The sequence below is a fragment of the Trichomonas vaginalis genome, chromosome IV, assembly GCF_026262505.1.
Source record: "Trichomonas vaginalis G3 chromosome IV, whole genome shotgun sequence".
Lineage (NCBI taxonomy): Eukaryota > Parabasalia > Trichomonadida > Trichomonadidae > Trichomonas > Trichomonas vaginalis.
The window spans coordinates 39,487,817-39,508,001 of record NC_067206.1 but is presented as its reverse complement, the minus strand read 5'-3'; the positions used below and the strand labels follow the sequence as shown (position 1 = coordinate 39,508,001).

The following is a 20,185-nucleotide window of genomic DNA, read 5'->3' as shown; positions in this document are numbered from 1 at the left end:
AAATAAGTGAGCTAACGGGTAATTTCAACTCAGTTGTTGAAAATAAAATGTTTCTTGTACTTAATGAACTCAAGAATGTAGGTGAAGATAGACTCGCAAACTTCAACGCTTTGAAATCAATTATAACGGATAATGAGATTAGAATTAATGAAAAGAATCAACCCAGAAGAACAGCTCAGAACGTTGCAAACTTCATTTTCGTAACTAACAACGTTTACCCTGTCAAAATTGAAGTTGGAGACAGAAGATACGTAGTTTTAAGAGTTAATGGTAAATTCAAGGGTCAATTTGATTACTTCAAGAATTTGATGGATTCATGCACAAAGGAATTTTATGATAATTTACTGACGTATTTTATCAATTACGACCTTTCATCATTTAATGTACGAATCATACCGATGACTGAAGCCAAACAAGATTTAATTGAATTATCATCAAATCCTTTAGATGTATGGATAAATACACATTATGATGAATTGTGTGCAGGTATGACGTGTGAAAATGCTTTATTCTGCAAACCATCAGACATGAAAGACAAGAATTTCCAAATGAGTATTAAGGATAAATGTGATAGGAAACATAGAAGAATAGACGGTAAACAAACATGGTGTTATGTTTTGAAAGAAGAAATGAAAGGATTATATAAACAGGTTGAACCAAACGATAATGAGGATTCATTTACTGACGATGAAATACCTGTAAATGAGCCGCTAAGCGGCGAGACCTGAAGGTCTAGCTTTATAAAGTATGATTTGAATTTATTTTTGCATTAATCCTTTCATGACTGTTGTCAAAATGTCATGTTGTCACACTTTTTCAGAGAAGTTAAATGACCTGGTAGCACATGGTAGCATGGTAGCACCTTCGGTTCTTCAAAAATAATTAATAACTACCTTCCTCCTGTGTTGTTGTCAAAATGTCATGTTGTCACACTTTTTCAGAGAAGTTAAATGACCTGGTAGCACATGGTAGCATGGTAGCACCTTCGGTTCTTCAAAAATAATTAATAACTACCTTCCTCCTGTGTTGTTGTCAAAATGTCATGTTGTCACACTTTTTCAGAGAAGTTAAATGACCTGGTAGCACATGGTAGCATGGTAGCACCTTCGGTTCTTCAAAAATAATTAATAACTACCTTCCTCCTGTGTTGTTGTCAAAATGTCATGTTGTCACACTTTTTCAGAGAAGTTAAATGACCTGGTAGCACATGGTAGCATGGTAGCACCTTCGGTTATTCAATAATTAATTATTTTTGAATAACTGGGAAATAAATTTACATCAAATATGCAATTTATAAAATCTTATGTCGACAGGCTACGTAGCACAGTGGTCTAAGGTGGTGTTATGGAGGGGTCAAGGTCTGTGGTTCGAACCGCGACGGCGCCGTATTTTCTTATTTTCTTTGTTTGTCGTGAATAAAAAGTGTCATAAAAGTGCTCTATCTTCCACGGGAATAAATAAAAAATTTACTTTATTTCTTCTTTATTTCTTCTTTATTTCTTCTTTATTTCTTCTTTATTTCTTCTTTATTTCTTCTTTATTTCTTTGTTCCCGTGGAAGAAGGGTTTTGCTGTTTTTTCTCAGCCGAAATCAATGATTTTTTCATTTTTGGAATCCTTAGCAAATGAGGAATCTTTTCTCTCGTGGAAGCTTTGAACAAAAATAAGCCGCTAGCGGCAAGGGCGAAGCCCATGTTTAGGTGAAGAGACCCAAAGGGTCAGAGCCGCAAAGCGGCTAGGTGAGATGTCACCTGTTTTTTCACCTGTTTTTATGGTAGTAGTGAAATAAAATTTTGTTATCAGTTATTTTATCATCATTTTATTAACTTCATCTTTAGTTAATAATTTGAATGGATTCGCTAATGTTCCACCTTGAGTCACAACACCTGCCCCGGCTAATTGTGAAGAACCTGGATAAGTACTCCATGAAATGATTTCATTGGTATCATTAATTTAGAAATAGTTGGCTTAATTAATTTGGTCATTTATGATAAAAATAAAATTACATAATTTAAATTTTTTTTCTTTCTCATTTTCTCATTTTCTCATTTTTCATTCTGTTTTGGTTTCAGCAACTTTTCAAGTTGTTGTCTTGTCAGTAACTTTAATTTTAACTTTGGATCAAATATTGGGTTTCCATCTTTATCTCTTCCAATAACACCATATGGTAGAATCTTCATTTATACTAAAATAAAAATTTAAATTATGTCGTTTGCTCTTTTGGAGCTCCTAAAGTTTGTTTCACAAACATTGAGCGTTCATTGAACTCTATACCATGCGAATACAGTCATAAATGGTGGCATGTAATCTTTACTTTGTCCCGTTGTTTGTGTATATCCTGAAACGCGATGTGTATGGTTTCCTTCTCCCTGAGTGTCACTCCAGTAACAATTTATGGCAAATTTAACATCATCTTTAACATCATATCCTTTACCTTTTGTCATTCCTGACCAATCCCAATATCTATGCTTATGCCAACCTGCTTGAGATGTGCTTAAATCTATGTAGTGACTGTGTGCAGGTAAATTTTCACCTGTAATCGTTTTACTTCCCCCTGTTTCCTTTGAAGAGTTTGCACAATACAAAAACCTGTCGACTATTTGTTCCCATGCACCAACACCAAACATTGCTTGAGGACCTCTCACATCCATAGATGTATAAATAGAACCTACTGGGTTCATTAAATCAAACATATGAGATATTATAGGATTGTCTCTTTTGAACTTAAAATATAGTGTAACTATTTCGGGTTTCTTCTGGTTTGTGTCAGAATATTTTTTATAATATAATCTTATGTTTTCAGGGTATGTAAAATCTTGACTATAATATTTATTTTTGTCATCTTCATAATAGTATACTATTCTCGTTTTTTCTATTGCATTATATCTTTTATATCTATAATATTCTAAATATAATGTTTGCTTTTTTGGGTCTACATGTGCGTCAACACCATAGTCATAATAATACGGTGCTGGAGCTACGTTAGACAATGTCATATCCGTCATTTCATAAACTCTTAAATATTTCTTTTGTTCGTCTCCATATAAGTTTAAGTAACAGTTGTTGTCTAATGGAACTTTAACTTGTGTACCATTATTCTTTATATAGCCTACATACATTTCATTGTTATTTTTCGGAATGAGTTTATACCGTATACCATTTCTTAAGGACTGTACAAACCCCCATCTAAAATATTTGTTTTCTTCATTGACAGAAAAGTCGCCAACAATAGTTTCAATATTTTTTGTTCCAACTAAACTTTGGTATATTTCGTTAACATAAGTTTTATCTGCTTTCTTTGCTAACTCATCGTTAACAAATGATATATCTGCCTTCTTCTCTAACTCATCGTTAACATAAGTTTTATCTGCTTTCTTTGCTAACTCATCGTTAACAAATGATATATCTGCCTTCTTCTCTAACTCATCGTTAACAAATGATATATCAGCTTTCTTTGCTAACTCATCGTTAACATAAGTTTTATCTGCTTTCTTTGCTAACTCATCGTTAACAAATGATATATCAGCTTTCTTATTTAACTCACTATCCACATATTCCTTATCTGCCTTCTTCTCTAACTCATCGTTAACATAAGTTTTATCTGCTTTAAGGTCTAAACATTCTGAAACCCATCCTGTATCAGCTTTAGTTTTAAGAATCTTCGATGTCCGTTCATGATACCATTCAACCCTTTCTATAATTTCATTATCTTTTTCATTAACATATTCCTTATCTGCCTTCTTCATTAATTCACTATCCACATATTCCTTATCTGCTTTCTTTGCTAACTCACTATCCACATATTCCTTATCTGCCTTCTTCATTATGTCATTTAGGAAACCTTTTATGAATTCCTCATTTAAATTAAATCTTCCAATCTTCAAAACTTTAGGAAATGCATTTAATGCGTAATATCTCTGTTCTTCTGGTGGAATTGATGTTATATCATCCGTTATTCCTTTAATTTTTGAATTCATAAATAAAATTTCTTTTATATTTGATATCACTGCACCACCTTTGCAAACGAATTCAAAATGGTCATTTTTCAATACTATCTCCAAATCTCCATATTTCAACATTTGCGTTTGTTCTGCCGTCTTTGAATTATATGCATATATGGCGTATGTAATGGTCTGTGGTTGCTGTTGTTTAATCATTTATTACGATTTAAAAATAAATATTTAATCTGTTATCTCATCAGCTATTTTTTCTATTTGAAATTGCCATAATATTTCATTCATAAATTCTAAATCACAATCAAATAGGTCAGTTATTCTAAATTTAATATTTGATAAATCTTTTGAATGAAGAATAAATGAATTCCCGGATAATTGAAACGGATATGATAAAGAAAATATGTTTAAGTTGATGGATAAAATGTTTTGTATTGATGGGTAAGAGTTAGGGTCTAATGTTTGATGTGAAAATCTCATTGGGGTATTAACTTTATCACATTTGATTAAAATGAAATTAGAACCAGTGTCAGAATACAAAACATCCCCAACATCTTTTTCAAAATTTAATATCCCCAACAATGAACGAAGACGAGGAGTACAAAATTTAATTTTCAGCGGAAATTTAATAAGGTTATTTATTTCATCAAGTTCAAAAAGTTTATCAGGTTTTGATTTAAAATTTTCTTCATACCATACGATAAATGATTCATTTAAATAACTTAAAATCATGTTAATATCCCATTTCGTTATCACATTATTTATATACATATCATACGTTTTTAGGTCTACGACCCCGCCGCTATGCGGCTCATGGTCATCTTTAATAAATGATATATAATCTGAAGGGTCTAAAAGAATGGGATTAAATTTACCACTCACAGAAACGAGAGTAACATTATAAATTCCGCTAACTGTTAAATTTAATTCACAGTTATTATTCGAAATAATATTGATAATTGACATTTTTTTATTACGATTAAAAATATGGTAAAGCGTTATTTTCCAGTGATAAATAAAACTAGAATAAGATTACCTCAAGAATTCATAAATTCAACGAATAAGAAATTCATTCATGTTATAAATTTTAGTGTTTTCAGAAAATATGAGTCGATGTCATATTCATCATCAGGTTATATTTCACTTCATTCAAATTTAGTTCAATCAAACCCATATAATGACCATTTCATAAGATTTTCAGATGGTATTAAAAATGTAATTGATAGATTAAAATATGAACAGATTGACAATATCGAATTTTTGGAATTTTGGTTTAAATATCCCGATGGAAAAAAGATTGAAGTTAAAGATAAAGCTGATACTATAACAAAAACAATTACAATGACCGATCCGGATAGTGGGGAACAAAAAGAAATAAAACAAACGATAGAAACTGGTGAAAGGTCAATTATTATCGATTATGATTCAAAGGATTATTATTCGATAATGTTAATGCTTGAATATTAAATAGCCTTAACAAAGAATTTTTCAAGTGATATTTTATATTCATCAACTATTTTATTATAAATATCATTATATGTTAAATGAAGTTCAGTTGTTGTTCCGTTCTTTGATATCTTAATTGTGCTAATATCCTTTATAGGATTTATTTTTGCAACTGTTCCGCAGCATGAAACCTCATCATCTATGAAAAATTGAATCTTCACGTCTGAATCTTGAACATCACAAAGAATGGCGATAATGTGAATTAATGATTCATAAGGTAAAATAATTAAACCGGATTGGTCAATTAAATTTATTATTGAATCATAATTATCAGTTATGATATCACGGTAAATTTTCATTAATTCAGAATTAATGTCTATTTTATATGGCGCATTGCGACTGTAATCGTAGATTCCTGGGTTCTCGATGTTTGATGAAAGAGGTGGGGGTATGTTGGATAAGTGGGAATTTCAACAGGTTCTTTACCAGGTTCAGATAAAATGATTGGGTCTCCATTCTCATGGTTTTCTTCATTCTCCTCATTCTTCGGTAAGTCACGAGTTAATAAATTTGGTTGAGTTGCTGACCTTGTTAATTCAGGACTAACATTAACTTTAACATTTTGAATAATTCGTGATTTATCATCATTTACGTTATAACCAACCGTAATCTCTGCTTTTGCGTTAGTGTTCTTTTGACTAGTGAAACGTCTTCTCATTTATATTCGAATAAAAAAATATATTTAAACTTTTATTTTGCTGGAACTTTTGAATCTATTATTTCCTGTATTTGTTCATGAAGTTGATTTTTAGCATTTTCATCGAAATTAATAGACCGAATATATTCATTAATTGCATTCTTATAATCATCTGATTTCTCAAATTTTCTTTTATCTGATTCCTTAACTAAATCATAAGTTAAACCTCGTTGCTGATATAATGGTTTCTTAATTAAATCTTTGAATGCTTGAGATAAAGCACCTGATGCAATTCTTGCTACTATAATTGGTTGGAATTGCTGTTTAAGTTCATCTTTAACATTTGCGAAAACTGGATCGAATAAAGCAACTTTAAAGAATTTCTTAGCTGGAATTTCAGGTCTTAAATTTGCATATTGACCATCAAACTGGTTAGAATATCGTGGTAATCCATCCGGTCCCTCTTCAATAGCATTTAATTCTTCATTGAAGTAAGAATATGGATTATGACGGTATGAATTAATTGGACCATTTTCACCTTCTCCAATGTATTGTTTAACAGCTTTTCCATTTTCATCAAATTGCATAGGATAATGTTCATTATATGCTTTACGTTTAGGATAATCCGTCATTGTTAATTTATACCCATTTATGACTTTAATATTTCCTTGACCATCAGTAACGAAAACTTCATTTATTCCATCAGGTTTTCCATTTGGACCCGTAATGTCTGCTTCGTGTGCTTCCCAATTTGGTCCGTGACGTTTGGCATATGCTTGAGCTTCTGGTAATGTTAAAACGTTTCTCATTTGTTTAACATCCTTTTGAAGACCGGCAACAATGTGGACTAATTCTTTCATTCCGTCTGGAACTTTCATAGTTCTATTATATGCACCCTTTTTGTTTGTTCCTTGTTTTAATGGAACCTGTAGAAGATTTGCAATTTCTGTCATGTTTAATTATAAATAAAAAATAAAAATTAATTATAAAAAGTTATTCGAATTTAATGGAACCTTTATTTAAATCAACTATTATTTTTCCATGTTCTCCTAATTGTTGATATTGTGTGTAAAGTTCATTAATGCTCATTGGTAAATTCACTTGATAAAGCATAACGTTCAACTGTTGACGACTAAAACCACTGAAAATGAAAAGGGTGGACAGGTTTGATTTAATGTTTGTGCTTAATGCTTTAAAGTATTGAACAGCCATGAAGAATGAACACTGAATGTGTCGACATTGAGTTAATAATTGATTAAAATATGATTTCTCATTAGTTATTAGTTTTGATTTCACCGCATCATCTAGAAAAATGAGTGAATGCAAAAATTCTCTATCAAAATTTGAAATAGAAAGTGTTTCAAATAATTCATCCCGTTGTTTATCAATAATTTTATCCTCTAATCCTTGCTTCTTGATTGTATTATATAATTCTTTATACATTACAAAGTTTTTTAAATAATCTTCTGCTTCTTCTTGTGATAAATAAATAATTGGAATTTTGATTAAATGCTTTAAAGATTCAAATGTATCATCTGAAGGTGAACCTGAACGGTTGATATAAATTAACACATGTGAATAGGGTGAAGTGTTAGCAATAATGATAATTTGTTTTAATATCGTTAATGTTTTACCTTTATTTTGTTTACCAATTGCTGCAGTGATTGAATTTAAGTAACATTCAGAATATGGAATTTTCATTAATTTTTCCTTAGATAGAGCATTTCTATTATCACTCAATGCTTCATTAATCATATCATCTACGTATGTATTATATACTCCTGCTAATTCTTCATAAGGGGTGGATGAATTTAAATCCATTTAATCAAAAATAAATTTATAATTTTAACATTTCTATTCATCAATATTTCATCATATGAACTTCTATACTGTGGTGGTGTACCTGTTGGATGATATTTCAAACCTTCATCCGGTGTCCATGTCCAATATGTAGTCCTAGTAAACCAAACCTGAGGAGGATTTGTCACTTTGAACAGTAAGTGTCATTTTCACCCTGAATGATTGGATAAGCTTTCACTTGTACTGTAACTTGTGAGTTGAAAGTTTCTAATCCATCAAAGAATATACCCGCTCCATCACGTTGAACTGGAATAGTGCATAAGAATGAAGTTTGGTCTTTCCATGTTCTAGCTAATGGCGTGCCATTATCATCATTCAGTGGTCTAGTTTAATGAGTCCTCGTATTCTTCCGTGCATTCATTCACTCCATCTAAATCAAGAAGCTTGAAGCATACGTGTAAAAGAATATGTCGCCCACTGTGGTCATCGCTTGATCGGGGAAGTTTCTGGAATCTATAGTGACCTGAAGACCTCGAAGCATTGGATTTTCTAAAACCGTTCTTTGCATTGCATTCTTCGGAAATGCTAACACAACATCTGTAACATTATGAAGAGCGTATGAGAAATCTGAGCTGATACCTTCAGGAGTGATGCAACCTCCATTTAGTGAACGAACGTCAATATGTTGAGCTGGAATCATGAATGGATCTTCCTTACTGAATAAACGTGGTATTGCTTTAACTGATTCTTCAATTAAACCGTATCCTGGTGTAATGGCATTTATCCTCTAAAACTTCCATCTTGTGTGCATGAAATAATAACGTCTTCAACTGTTGCGTCAGCAGATGTAGCGGCTAAGCTGTAATTAATTTGGCAGGAAGTCCGATTTGTTGGAATTTGCGATCATATTATAAACATGATTCATAATCTTTTCATAATTTTCATCAGTTATCTTTTCATAAACATAATTTTGTAAATCAGCAACTCTTAACGGGTCAACCTGACAAAAATACTAAAGTATCCCTGAAAACATAATATTTAAGAATGATATCACCAAATGATTTAGGATAATCATCGAACGCCTGAAATGCTAACAAATCATTTACCGGAATAATCATATCAAAAGTGACATCAACTTCTTCATTTGCTTTCTTGAAACTTCTGAAGGTCAATATATTTACCACATACTGAGTTATCATATTTTTGAACATTATTATATAACGAATGAACAAACTTTTTAACTTTCCTTTCTGATTTTGGTTTATATGTTGCAAATGCGAAGAATTCACGGGCACAATCCATCTGAAGATAACCGGCATCACCTCTTTCGGTTTCTACTTCTAATTGCTTAAAGCTTTGATTTGATGATTTATAACCAACGAATAAACGCCATGCATTTAAAAGCGGCATCACATGTGAAAGCTTTATTTGAAACTAGAGTTGCTTTAACTTTGCGTTTAATATATGTGTCACCTAATTGGTTCACATCATGAGCCGGATTTGTAATTCTTAAATGAGTTTGTTTATCATCAAAATATGGAGCATCAAGGTTCATAGCATGAACTTTCAAGTTCTCTATAATATCTTCTACCATCATTCTTTGCGAATATTTCATTTATCTTTTCGAATGAATGAAAACATTTCCATTAATCGGTTTTGTTTTGGCACTAAATAGTTAGTCGTCATTTATTAATAAATAAAAAATCAAAATTAAAAGATGAAAATGAATTTTTAATTTTAATGAAATAATCAACTATGGCTGCAGGATTCTTTAAGAAACTGTGGGATAAAGTAAAAAGAGGAGCGCATAAAGTTTGGGAAACAATGAAGAAAGGAGCAAATTGGATATTTAAGAATAAAGAAGCAATTAGTGACGTTGCTGAACAAATAGCACCTAATGTTCCGGTAAGGGAAGTATTAAATAAAGGAGATAAGGTTTATCGTCGACTACAACCGATATTGAGATAAAAATAATATTTATTTATTTTTCCACTAACCACCTCCTATTTTATTAAGTATTCCTTCAGCTATTCCACCAATTGCGTTACCTGCTTGTGCTCCCATCGCCGGATTACCTGCTTTAGTACCTAATACTCCACCTATGATAGTTCCTGCCGTTTTCGCTACTGGTGCCAAAAAGTTTGCAACAGGTTTAATAACCTTTTTATAAACCCAACCTGCAGCTTTCTTAATTCCATCCCATAATTTTTTAAAGAATCCTGCCGCCATTTCTGATTTAATATTAATTAAAAAATATATTTCATCACTTATATTCTAATTTTTTATTTAATGATAAATGAAACCGATTTTAAAAATAAATGAAACAGAGGAGGAAGAAATAAATGAAAGTGAAAATGTTCAACAAAAAATAAACGTTGTTAAACCAATTACTGAAATAAAAATTTTTTCATCTGTTGAAGAATTTAATGATTATTATGCTAATAATAAAAAATTATTTGAAGAATTGACAACGTGTAAATTGAATAAAATGTTTAAAGTTGAGGACAGAGTCCAAGACCCGGAGGGTCATGGATTCAAAATTTCAAAAATAAAAGGAGTGGTTAGTTTGAAATCTATTCCTCAATCAAGAATCACCTCATTAATGAAAATAGATGATTTAACAAAAAGAATAGAAATTATTGAAGAGCGAATGAATCAAATTATTGATTTCATAAATCATGACTCGTTGAGCCTGGGTCCTTAAAACCCAAGGCACAAAGTGCCCAGGACTTAAAGTCCATCACTGAGTTCAAGGTTATATTCATCAAATATTTCATTATTAAATGCAACTTCTGCTAGTTTATTTATTTTTTCAATACGATCATTTGAAAGTCTATCGTTTAATTTTTTCTGAAGTTTTTCATTTTCTAGTTGAAACTTTATTTGGATGATATTTTAAACCCGTTAAATTCTTTTTCCTCAGTTTGATCATTAATTTACAAAGAACTTTTGTGGTTGGAATTCGTTTAAACCATTTATCATTAATATTTGTTATATATTCAATATCTGGAATTAATTCCCAAATTTTTGCATTTTCAATTAATTTATTATCAAATGCAAAAGCAATAGGTTTAATATTAAACTTACCTTTATAATATAAACTTTCTACATAATCATCGAAATAAACATCTACTTGTTTAACATTTTCAAGAATTGGTGAAAGAGCATCCATTAATTGATTGACGGTTACGAATCTTGATCCTCTCATTTTCATACGAATTAAAAAAATAAATTATTCAAAAAATGTAAGACATGAATTTTTAAAATTGGTTTCATACAAAATAAAAATAAATTATTCATAAATGTAAGACATGAATTTTTAAAGTTTATTTTTCATTCATGAATGATAATTATATCTGATTTCTTTTACTCTCTCGTACATACTAGATTTGAAGAATTCAGAACTTTTACCATAATCTCCTAAATGTTTTCTTATCCCTAACGTGTGCCAGTTATTATATGAAACTGTATAAACTTTATCTTTATCTTTACACCTTTCATCACTTCCAATATATTTATATCTCAGTTTTGATTTTGCATTTTCATAATCATTAACGTTTAATAATTCACAATCTTCCTTTTTAAATTGATGTTTAAGATATTCAGGATTTAATACTCTACGTTTATATGCTCCTAACTTAGTTCTAAAGGTTTTTCTACAAAATTTAGGAATTCCATCCTCTTTAATGTCATCAATGATTTCCATTTCATTATTTTCAATTTCTTCTTCTCGTTTATGAGGTCTTTGATTATGACTCCATTGATTCCATGAAATTAAATATTCTTTATCATTATATTTATACCTCATTAGCTTATTTTGGCTTTCATATTCATTTAATAATTCACAATCTTCATTTTTAAATTGAAGTTTAACCCATTCAGGATTTAAACAATGTTTAATTAATCGCGGAATATCTGACATCATCTATATATAGATTATTTTATAAAAGATAAAAAATAAATTATTTTAAAATTAATGTTAATTTTTTAATGTGTTTATTTTTCATTCATGAATGATAATTATATCTAATTTCTTTTACTCTCTCGTATATACTAGATTTAAAGAATTCAGATTTTTCCCCATAATCTCCTAAATGTTTTCTAATCTTATCGGTTTTCCATTCATTATATGAAACTGTATAAACTTTATCTTTATCTTTACACCTTTCATCACTTCCAATATATTTATATCTCAGTTTTGATTTTGCATTTTCATAATCATTAACGTTTAATAATTCACAATCTTCCTTTTTAAATAAATGTTTCACATATTCAGGATTTATCATTCTGTAATATTGTTTTCCTTTAAATCTTTGAATGTAAACAGGAACACCATCCTCTAAAATTCTATTATCCACTTTATCTGGTTTTACTTGTTGGGTCATTTATGTAAGAATAAAAAAATAAATTATTTTAAAATTAATGTTAAAAATTAATGTGTTTATAAATAAATATATTTTAATGCATCGTCTATATATAGATGTAACAAAAAAAGTCACTAAACCCATCCATATATACTACTTTCAACTCATATTTTTTTATTGATTATATTTAGTTAGTTCTGCATTCTATTACTATAGATGTTCGATAAATATATCAATAGTTAAAATCAAAATATATGCCAAACTTTGAATCTATTGAAAATTACATTTCGATATCTTTTTTCAAGCTTAATTTTATGTATTATCTTAAAATACATTTATCAACATTATGGATATTTTGAATTCAAAATATGACGCAGCATTACACAACTAATATTGAGATTCACAATTCATTTTCATGATTCTTTCATATATACATCAATAACTTAGTGTACCCATATAGATACACGAAAATAAATTAAATTTTGCATTTTTGATTCTCAGCTTAACTTCTATAAATGCCACCAAAACATTTAATTTCTACCAAGAAATAAATATTAGTAATTAAGCATTTATTACCAATGTTACTCACATCATATTAATTCTTATTCCTAATTTTTTAAATAAATGACTGGAATCATAAATCCTATGTACCCATATCAACATGTTAAAATTTCAAAGTCTGAAACTTAGTAATCACTGTGTTTCATGAAATCAGATAATCTCTAAGATTTCTTAAATCTTGTATCATACTGGCCAATTATGATTCATAATGATTCTTCATCATGTCAGCATTCTAATTGTAGCTTTATTATGCCAATTGGCATAAATTAAGAGCGCTTTTAGGTGATATTTTAGATACCTGGGTATGTACTTCCTACCATACTCTATCATTTTAGGTAAATTTTCGAACTATGTTTTGGTTGCTATTATCTATTATTCACAATCTTATTATCGTTCAAAATAAAAAAAAACGCTGATCACAATCAAACTTGCAACCTTTACCGATCAATTTTTACCAGAAAACCAATTGAACTATGAGATATTGACATGCTCTCAATTTATTATTAATATAAGATGTTTAATTGTGTCCCCTGTTTTCTTTAAACCTTAATTACTATATTTGGTATATATTGATACTTTTAATACCACACATAGAAGTTATTTGAAATTCTTTTAATTATTTAATTTCATAATATTTTCCTACCGATTAAATTAGGAATCATACCATTTTCAACGATCATACCCCTTTTAAATATGCATATCTCATAATATGTATATATTACATATCATTAAGCTATATGTTAACCTTTTAAATCAATTTTTAATATGATATCTCAACTCAATCTCAAAATTGAACATTTATTCCCAATCATGAATATTCAATATCTCACCTTCAGTTGTCGTTATTTACAATAAATATAATAATTTGAAAAAATCATCGTTCAATTTTTTGATTCAAAAAATCATCATTTTTATTTTATTATTTTATCAGATATTTAATGTAAATTATAATTCTTATTATAATTTTATAAATCAGTATTTTTCGAATTTATTCAAATTACGAAAAGAAAAATATACAAATCCAGCTCGAGCATAATGCTGATATGCATTCGCATGTATTTACCGTTTAAACTTTTCTCTACTTCCTCTGAATATGAAGAAAAACTCAAAAAGGTAAAATTCATTTTAAGGTTATTTTGGTTGGACACCCTCTAGAAAAACATTGGGAGTAAAAGTGTCAGATGTCATCCGAAGCAGGAAACGTCCCCCATTTTAAAGTTGTTTTACTCGGAAACTCCGGAACAGGAAAGACATCCATTATCAACAGATGGGTAACTAACCAATTTTCACCAATAACGAAATCAACGATTGGCAGCAATCATTCCAGGAAAAGAGTTGAAATATCCGAAGGTCTTGTCGATTTATTTGTTTGGGATACTGCAGGACAGGAAGAATTTCAAGCTCTTATGCCACTTTATGCAAGAAATTCGTCACTTGCGATTATTGTTTGCGCAATAAATGATTCAGTATCATTTGACGCTATACCAAAATGGATTGAAAACGTCAGCAATGCATGTGATCCTTGCCCGCCAATGATTTTGGCAATAAATAAGATTGATCTTTCAGAATCAGCAGTAAATACAATGGAAGAAGTAAACAACAAATATGGAGACCAATTCATTGGTATTTTTATGGTTTCTGCTTTATCCGGCGAAGGAGTCGAAAATCTCTTCTATTCCACAGCCTCAGAAGTTTTCAAGAACGGAAAGAAGCTAGAAGCTGATACACAGCTCAAAAATAGGGAAGCAAATTCTGGCGGATGCTGCTAATTTTTGTTTACAATTATTTGGCAAAAGTTTACGATTATCTTTATGTTATATTAAATACTCATGTCTCTTTCATCCTTTTTACTACAATTATCCTGGTATTTTTTAAATTATTTTTTTTGAATATGAAATTAACTAAAAACATTATATAATTTAAAGACCTTCTGATGTAACAATTATTACTTTGATTCACTTTTTTCATCAATAAATACCAAATAATTAGAATTATAAAAATCTTCTCGAAACAAAAATAAATATTAATGAAGTAAGAAGTTTAGTCAACAGCAAGAGATTTTAATAATAATAAAAGCTGGTATCATATTTAAATCATTCTTTATGAGAGTCACTGCTCGAGATGTTGTCGCCATTTTGGTTCATTTATTTTTCTTCTTGTGCCTTTATTTCTGATCTCATAACTATTTCCATGAAAACTTTTTCCAATGTTGAACATGAACAAGTGAAAAATTTGATGCCAATTTCGCTGTCTTTTCTTTTCTGAAGGATTTCAAAAAGATCTGTGATAGAAACACTCTGACTTGGGACTGAATATATCATTGAACCTTTCCTTTCCATTGATAAAATAGCGGAAGGAATATTTACTGCAATGAATACCTTAACTTTTTCAATTTCTTTTTTGTCTCCAGAATTTAACAACAAATCAATCTTTCATTCAGTTCCGAACTTGTTTGACAAGTATTGTGGTGTTCCAACTGTAAATATACAGCCACTAGACATAATTGAAATGTTATCACACAAGCTTTCCGCTTCATCCAACAAATGTGTGCATAACATGAAAGTTCTTTCGCCTTTGTACTGGTTGATCAACTCATGCATATGATGTCTTGCAATTGGATCCAAAGAAGATGTTGGTTCATCTAATAAAATAGTTTTATAATCTGATAAGAATGGAATTGATGCTGCACATTTTCTTCTATTTCCTCCTGACATATCTTTAATCTTTTTGTCGACATGTTGAGAATAATCCATAACTTCAATTATTCTGTTTATCAATTCATTAGCTTCCTTTCCACTCTTATTAAACAAATAGCAGAAGAATTTCATGTTCTGACGTCCAGTTAATTGTTCTGTCAAATGATCATCAAATTGGGGACAAACTGCAACATTTGTAATTTTAGATGTCTCAACATTTTGGCCGTTGATCTCGATAGTACCACTTGAAATAGGAATTTCTTTAAGTATCATTTTCATCAATGTTGTCTTTCCAGCACCATTTGATCCCAAGAAACCGAAAATTGATTTGTCCTTAATGCCTAATGACACTTGATTAACAGCGCAAATTGGCTGACCTTTTGTATATTTGAATATTTTAGAAACATTGAATATTCTTATTGCATAATCATTAGGTTGATCTCTCACATTGTTTTCCATTTGAATGGATTCTTCAGTGATTTGGAGATTTTCTTTTATCGCACGAAAATCATCGATATGTGATTCAAATGACATTTTTGATATCTTATGACTGATTACCTTCACCAAAAATTCAACAAGCCAAATGATCAATGGGTAAACAAACACAGATGCATACATTATATTCAAAACATATTTTCCTTGTTTGAAGAAATCAATATTCTTTGGTAAATCTGGATAATACAACGAAAATGTTTTCGAAATCCTCCAAAAAACTCCAAACCAGTTTCCGAAAGGACAAATCAATGTTAATATTGAATAAACTGCTGGGTATTGACTTTCTCTAAATGAGAATGAAGTAATTAAGATTGTCATAAGAATTGACAAGTTTGAAATAACAAAAACAATTGCACCTGCAGTTCCTTTGATAAGAAATGACCAAAAATATGTATAGAAGAGAGGTAAAATCGAGCAGAACCAATTAAAGAATAGTGTTTTGGCTACAAACATCTTGAAAGATAATATTCCTATCGAATAATAAATAACAAAAACATAAGTTGAAAAGATTGTCATGATTATTAAATCAACAATAACGATTCCTGTCCAATAAGTAAATCTTGAGAGTCCACATGATATCATGTAAGGTCGAACAGGTGTTTTGATATCTTGAATTGTTTTATGCATAAAATTGGCTGCAATTATTACTAAGGCAAATGGCATGAAATAAGGCACGATCAATTCATATGTTGATTCAATATTAGTATCTAAAACAAACTGTCTTTCATCATGGACAGTTAATGAAACATCAACATCTCCTTTTTCTCCCAATTCATCAAACAAAATTTCAAGTAATGCTCTATTAAACAGTTTCAAAGCTGTGTCAGAATACGTTAAGTTGTGAAGAAATCTAAGATTTAATTCTCCTTCTGGAACACCATTTTCTTTAATTATTGATGAATTTTCATAAACTTGGAATGCTAATGGTATATTAGATAACTTTCTTGGATCTAATACCCTCTCGTATTGATAATCATTAAAATCTTCAAAATTATCAAAATCAATATATTGTAAATCAGTATTAAGTCTCTTTTTGATGAAATAAGAAAACTTTTCTGATAATCTGTTTTGAATCTCGTCGCATTTTGTGCAATTTTTAATAGATATTCTTCCAAATGTTAAATTATTTGGATCAAAATTGGTAAATTCCAATCCTTGTGCGCCACGAGGTTTTACGATCCCATGAACCAATGTTGCAATAATTCCAAAGAGGCCAGCAACAAATAATGAAAAAATAAAATTGATCAAGAAAGAAAACTTGGAGTTCCAATATACAAGCAGTCTCCTGTACATGATTCCCGTGAGTTGATTCTTAAACAATTTCACGCTCATGCTATAATGGTTTTAATTGAAATGATCTAAAAAATTGAAAGCTCTATTTTTTGAGATGAAGTAAAAAACATTTCGGATGAAATTAATAACAATGACCAGGTGATTAAGAAGAACTAATTTTCGGTATCGTATTTCAGATCATTCCACCGTGAACTTCCAACTCAAAATTTCTGAAAATTTGGATCATGTCAGAATTGATGTTTAATAATTGAATACCTAGCCATTAAATGAGAGACTCATCTCTTCAAGACGAGCTTATTGCAAAGCCAGAATTGTATACCAGCAATGCGCAGTTCCTTATTTATAAGGCTTACTTGAAAATATTGTTTGATGTCCGTTTTCACAGAATTGGATTTTATTTCTCAACATGTTTTGGCATAATAGTGATATTATTATGTCTAACAATACCAACAGCGTCTGATGCAGTGACCACAAAAGATGAAAAAGGTCACTATAGGGAATTTGATTACTGGTATGATAATCAAGATATTAATAATTTTTCTTGGATTGAAAATTTTTATGGATTCCGCTCGATTTATTATCCAAGAAATGATTTAACAACTTTTCTTGCGAATTATTCAAATTATAGTATAATTTTTGATAATGAAAGCGAATTTGACAACTATTCAATCTACAAAGAATTAATGTCTATCAAAGTAGACAAGAAAGAGAAGTATTTCTACAATATTACAGCAAACCTAAATATTACTAAATACGCTTGGTTCTATGGTACTTCTTTTGATGAATTTACTGACACATTTGTAAAAGAGATCGCGAGAATGATATCGAATGTTACGACCAATTATTATGCGCGAGGAATGTCTTCTTTCGAGAGAACGGATTTCATTTATGTATTTATTGAATGGCTTGTAGCAGCAGGAATCACAGTTTCATTCATTATTTCAATATTTGAAATGGCAGAGGCTAGAGAGACAAAGCAACTATTGCTTCTTAAGATATCAGGAGCTTATGAAACAACAATTTTCTTTGCGAATTTGACAATTGATTCAATTTCGATAGCTTTAAATGTTTTTTTAGTAACAATTATTTTATATTTGGATTCGGCCAAAGGATCAAACTTCTTCCTCATTCTTTTATTCGTAATTCCATTAGTTCTTTATTATTACGTTTTCTTTTTGAATGCAATTCCATTTGCAATTATCAAAAAATACAAGATATATTTCACTGCAATATTTTTGATTTTGAGCGTTATACCAAACATCAATTTTACAATGGCTGATGATACAACAAATATCTTGCATTATGCATCAATAATGATGTTCCTTCCACAATGGATTTCAACAATGTTCATAGACAACATCATGATTTCGAAAGTATTTAATTATCCATTTACAATTAAAAATATGGAAATTTTATTGAGATGGAAGAATTCTTGGGTTATATTAGGAATAACTTGTGGTTTCATTTGTGTTTACTTACTTCTCTTTTTCTTGTTGAACATTTTAATGCCTAGGAATTGTGGTTCAGCACCAATTGGATTTTCAAACATATTCTCTTTGACAGCTTGGAAACAACTATTTTCGTTTAGAAGAAAACGATTGGTTGAAAAAGAAGGTCAAAATTTCATTGAAGTTATTGGTTTAGATAAAACATATAAAGGTTCTACCCCTGTTCATGCTCTTCGTAATGAGAGATAAATGTTTAAGAGACTTAAACAACCACAAGGTGGTGAAGCAAAATGAAATGTCATATGACGACAAAATATAGACACTTCTCCATGGCAAAGATGAGACAAGTTTTAAATATTTACAATAACCGTAAACAAAAAGGTTTGGGAAACCATTCCCCGAAGAAATGAAAAACAACCCGACTTAGAGAAAGACTATATATTTAATAGTTTAGTCAAAAGAGACAAACAAGAAAGAATGCCAGGCTTCAAACTTCAGAAAGGGACAAAGTAAAAATAGAAATACCTAAACGCGACCCATATGAAAATATTATTGACTATGACACAATGGGAACCCGACAGGTACTCCGCATTCGTGTTTCGTAAAAATAGAAGAAGTATACAAGAGAATATTATGAAGTTTTAGGCAAACATGGCAAAATGTACAGACTGCAAGCAGAAGATAAAACTACTATTGTCAGACCTCGTTTCAAACTTGTTAAGGTTCAAGGTGGTATACTTTCAAAGACAGTTCCTAACAAATATAAGACAACTCCTGACAATATGCTAAAGAAGTTGAAAATGACGACTAAGCATTTCTATACCATGCGTAAACTGTCATGTAAGGTGGCATGTATCTTTACTTGTCCCGTTGTTTGCGTATATCCCGAAACGCGATGTGTATGGTTTCCATCTCCCTGAGTGTCACCCAAGAAACAATTTATAGCAAACTGAACGTCGTCTTAACATCATATGTTTTAATATGTAAATTCAGTCCCTTTGTTTCCTATTTTTATGCTGACCAAATCCAAAATTTATGCTTATGCCAACCTGCTTGAGATGTACTTAAATCTATGTAGTGACTGGTGCAGGTAAGTTTTCACCTGAAATCGTTTACTTCCACCTGTTTCCTTTGAAGAGTTTGCACAATACAAAAACCTGTCGACTATTTGAGTCCAAGTTCCAAAACCAAGTACTACTTCTGGTCTGGTAGAGTTCATTGACTGTATAATAGAGCCTATAGGATATAACTGTTTGAAGTATTTCTGTCTTTAATGTTTGAAGCTCTGTTTTTGTCTGCTTTCTTGTCATATAAATCTTGAGCAGTGAATTTAATATTATATTATCCTTCATGACATAAACATCTTTTACATCTAAATGTTTCTCCATCGTCTGTTATGTCGTTCATCCGATGTTAAACCTTGTGGAAAGTTA

General features: G+C 30.2%; 5 protein-coding genes across 5 annotated transcripts, besides 2 other annotated features; 2 read left to right on the top strand and 3 right to left on the bottom strand.

The window, feature by feature from the left end:
- Nucleotides 1-7,790: part of a mobile genetic element that runs on past the window's edge.
- Nucleotides 399-728, top strand: TVAGG3_0250260 (uncharacterized protein; the record flags this gene model as incomplete). Its single annotated transcript, XM_051228001.1, has 1 exon — nucleotides 399-728. One exon carries the CDS (start codon nucleotides 399-401, stop codon nucleotides 726-728), a length of 330 nt encoding a protein of 109 aa, XP_051112987.1.
- Nucleotides 2,625-3,823, bottom strand: TVAGG3_0250250 (phage tail repeat-like family; the record flags this gene model as incomplete). The annotated part of the gene is made up of 1 exon (XM_051228000.1): nucleotides 2,625-3,823. A coding segment is annotated over one exon (1,199 nt), but the record flags the coding sequence as incomplete, so codon positions are not given.
- Nucleotides 7,791-9,887: 2,097 nt separating the features above from the next.
- On the bottom strand, nucleotides 9,888-10,124 carry TVAGG3_0250230 (N-acetylmuramoyl-l-alanine amidase family; the record flags this gene model as incomplete). The annotated part of the gene is made up of 1 exon (XM_051227999.1): nucleotides 9,888-10,124. One exon carries the CDS (start codon nucleotides 10,122-10,124, stop codon nucleotides 9,888-9,890), a length of 237 nt encoding a protein of 78 aa, XP_051112985.1.
- A 3,734-nt stretch (nucleotides 10,125-13,858) lies between these two features.
- On the top strand, nucleotides 13,859-14,752 carry TVAGG3_0250220 (retrograde vesicle-mediated transport, Golgi to ER; the record flags this gene model as incomplete). The annotated part of the gene is made up of 1 exon (XM_001303145.1): nucleotides 14,002-14,589. The coding sequence occupies one exon, from the start codon at nucleotides 14,002-14,004 to the stop codon at nucleotides 14,587-14,589; it is 588 nt and encodes a 195-aa protein (XP_001303146.1).
- Nucleotides 14,753-15,252: 500 nt separating this feature from the next.
- On the bottom strand, nucleotides 15,253-17,343 carry TVAGG3_0250210 (ATPase activity, coupled to transmembrane movement of substances; the record flags this gene model as incomplete). Its single annotated transcript, XM_001303146.1, has 1 exon — nucleotides 15,253-17,343. The coding sequence occupies one exon, from the start codon at nucleotides 17,341-17,343 to the stop codon at nucleotides 15,253-15,255; it is 2,091 nt and encodes a 696-aa protein (XP_001303147.1).
- A 1,656-nt stretch (nucleotides 17,344-18,999) lies between these two features.
- Nucleotides 19,000-20,185: part of a mobile genetic element that runs on past the window's edge.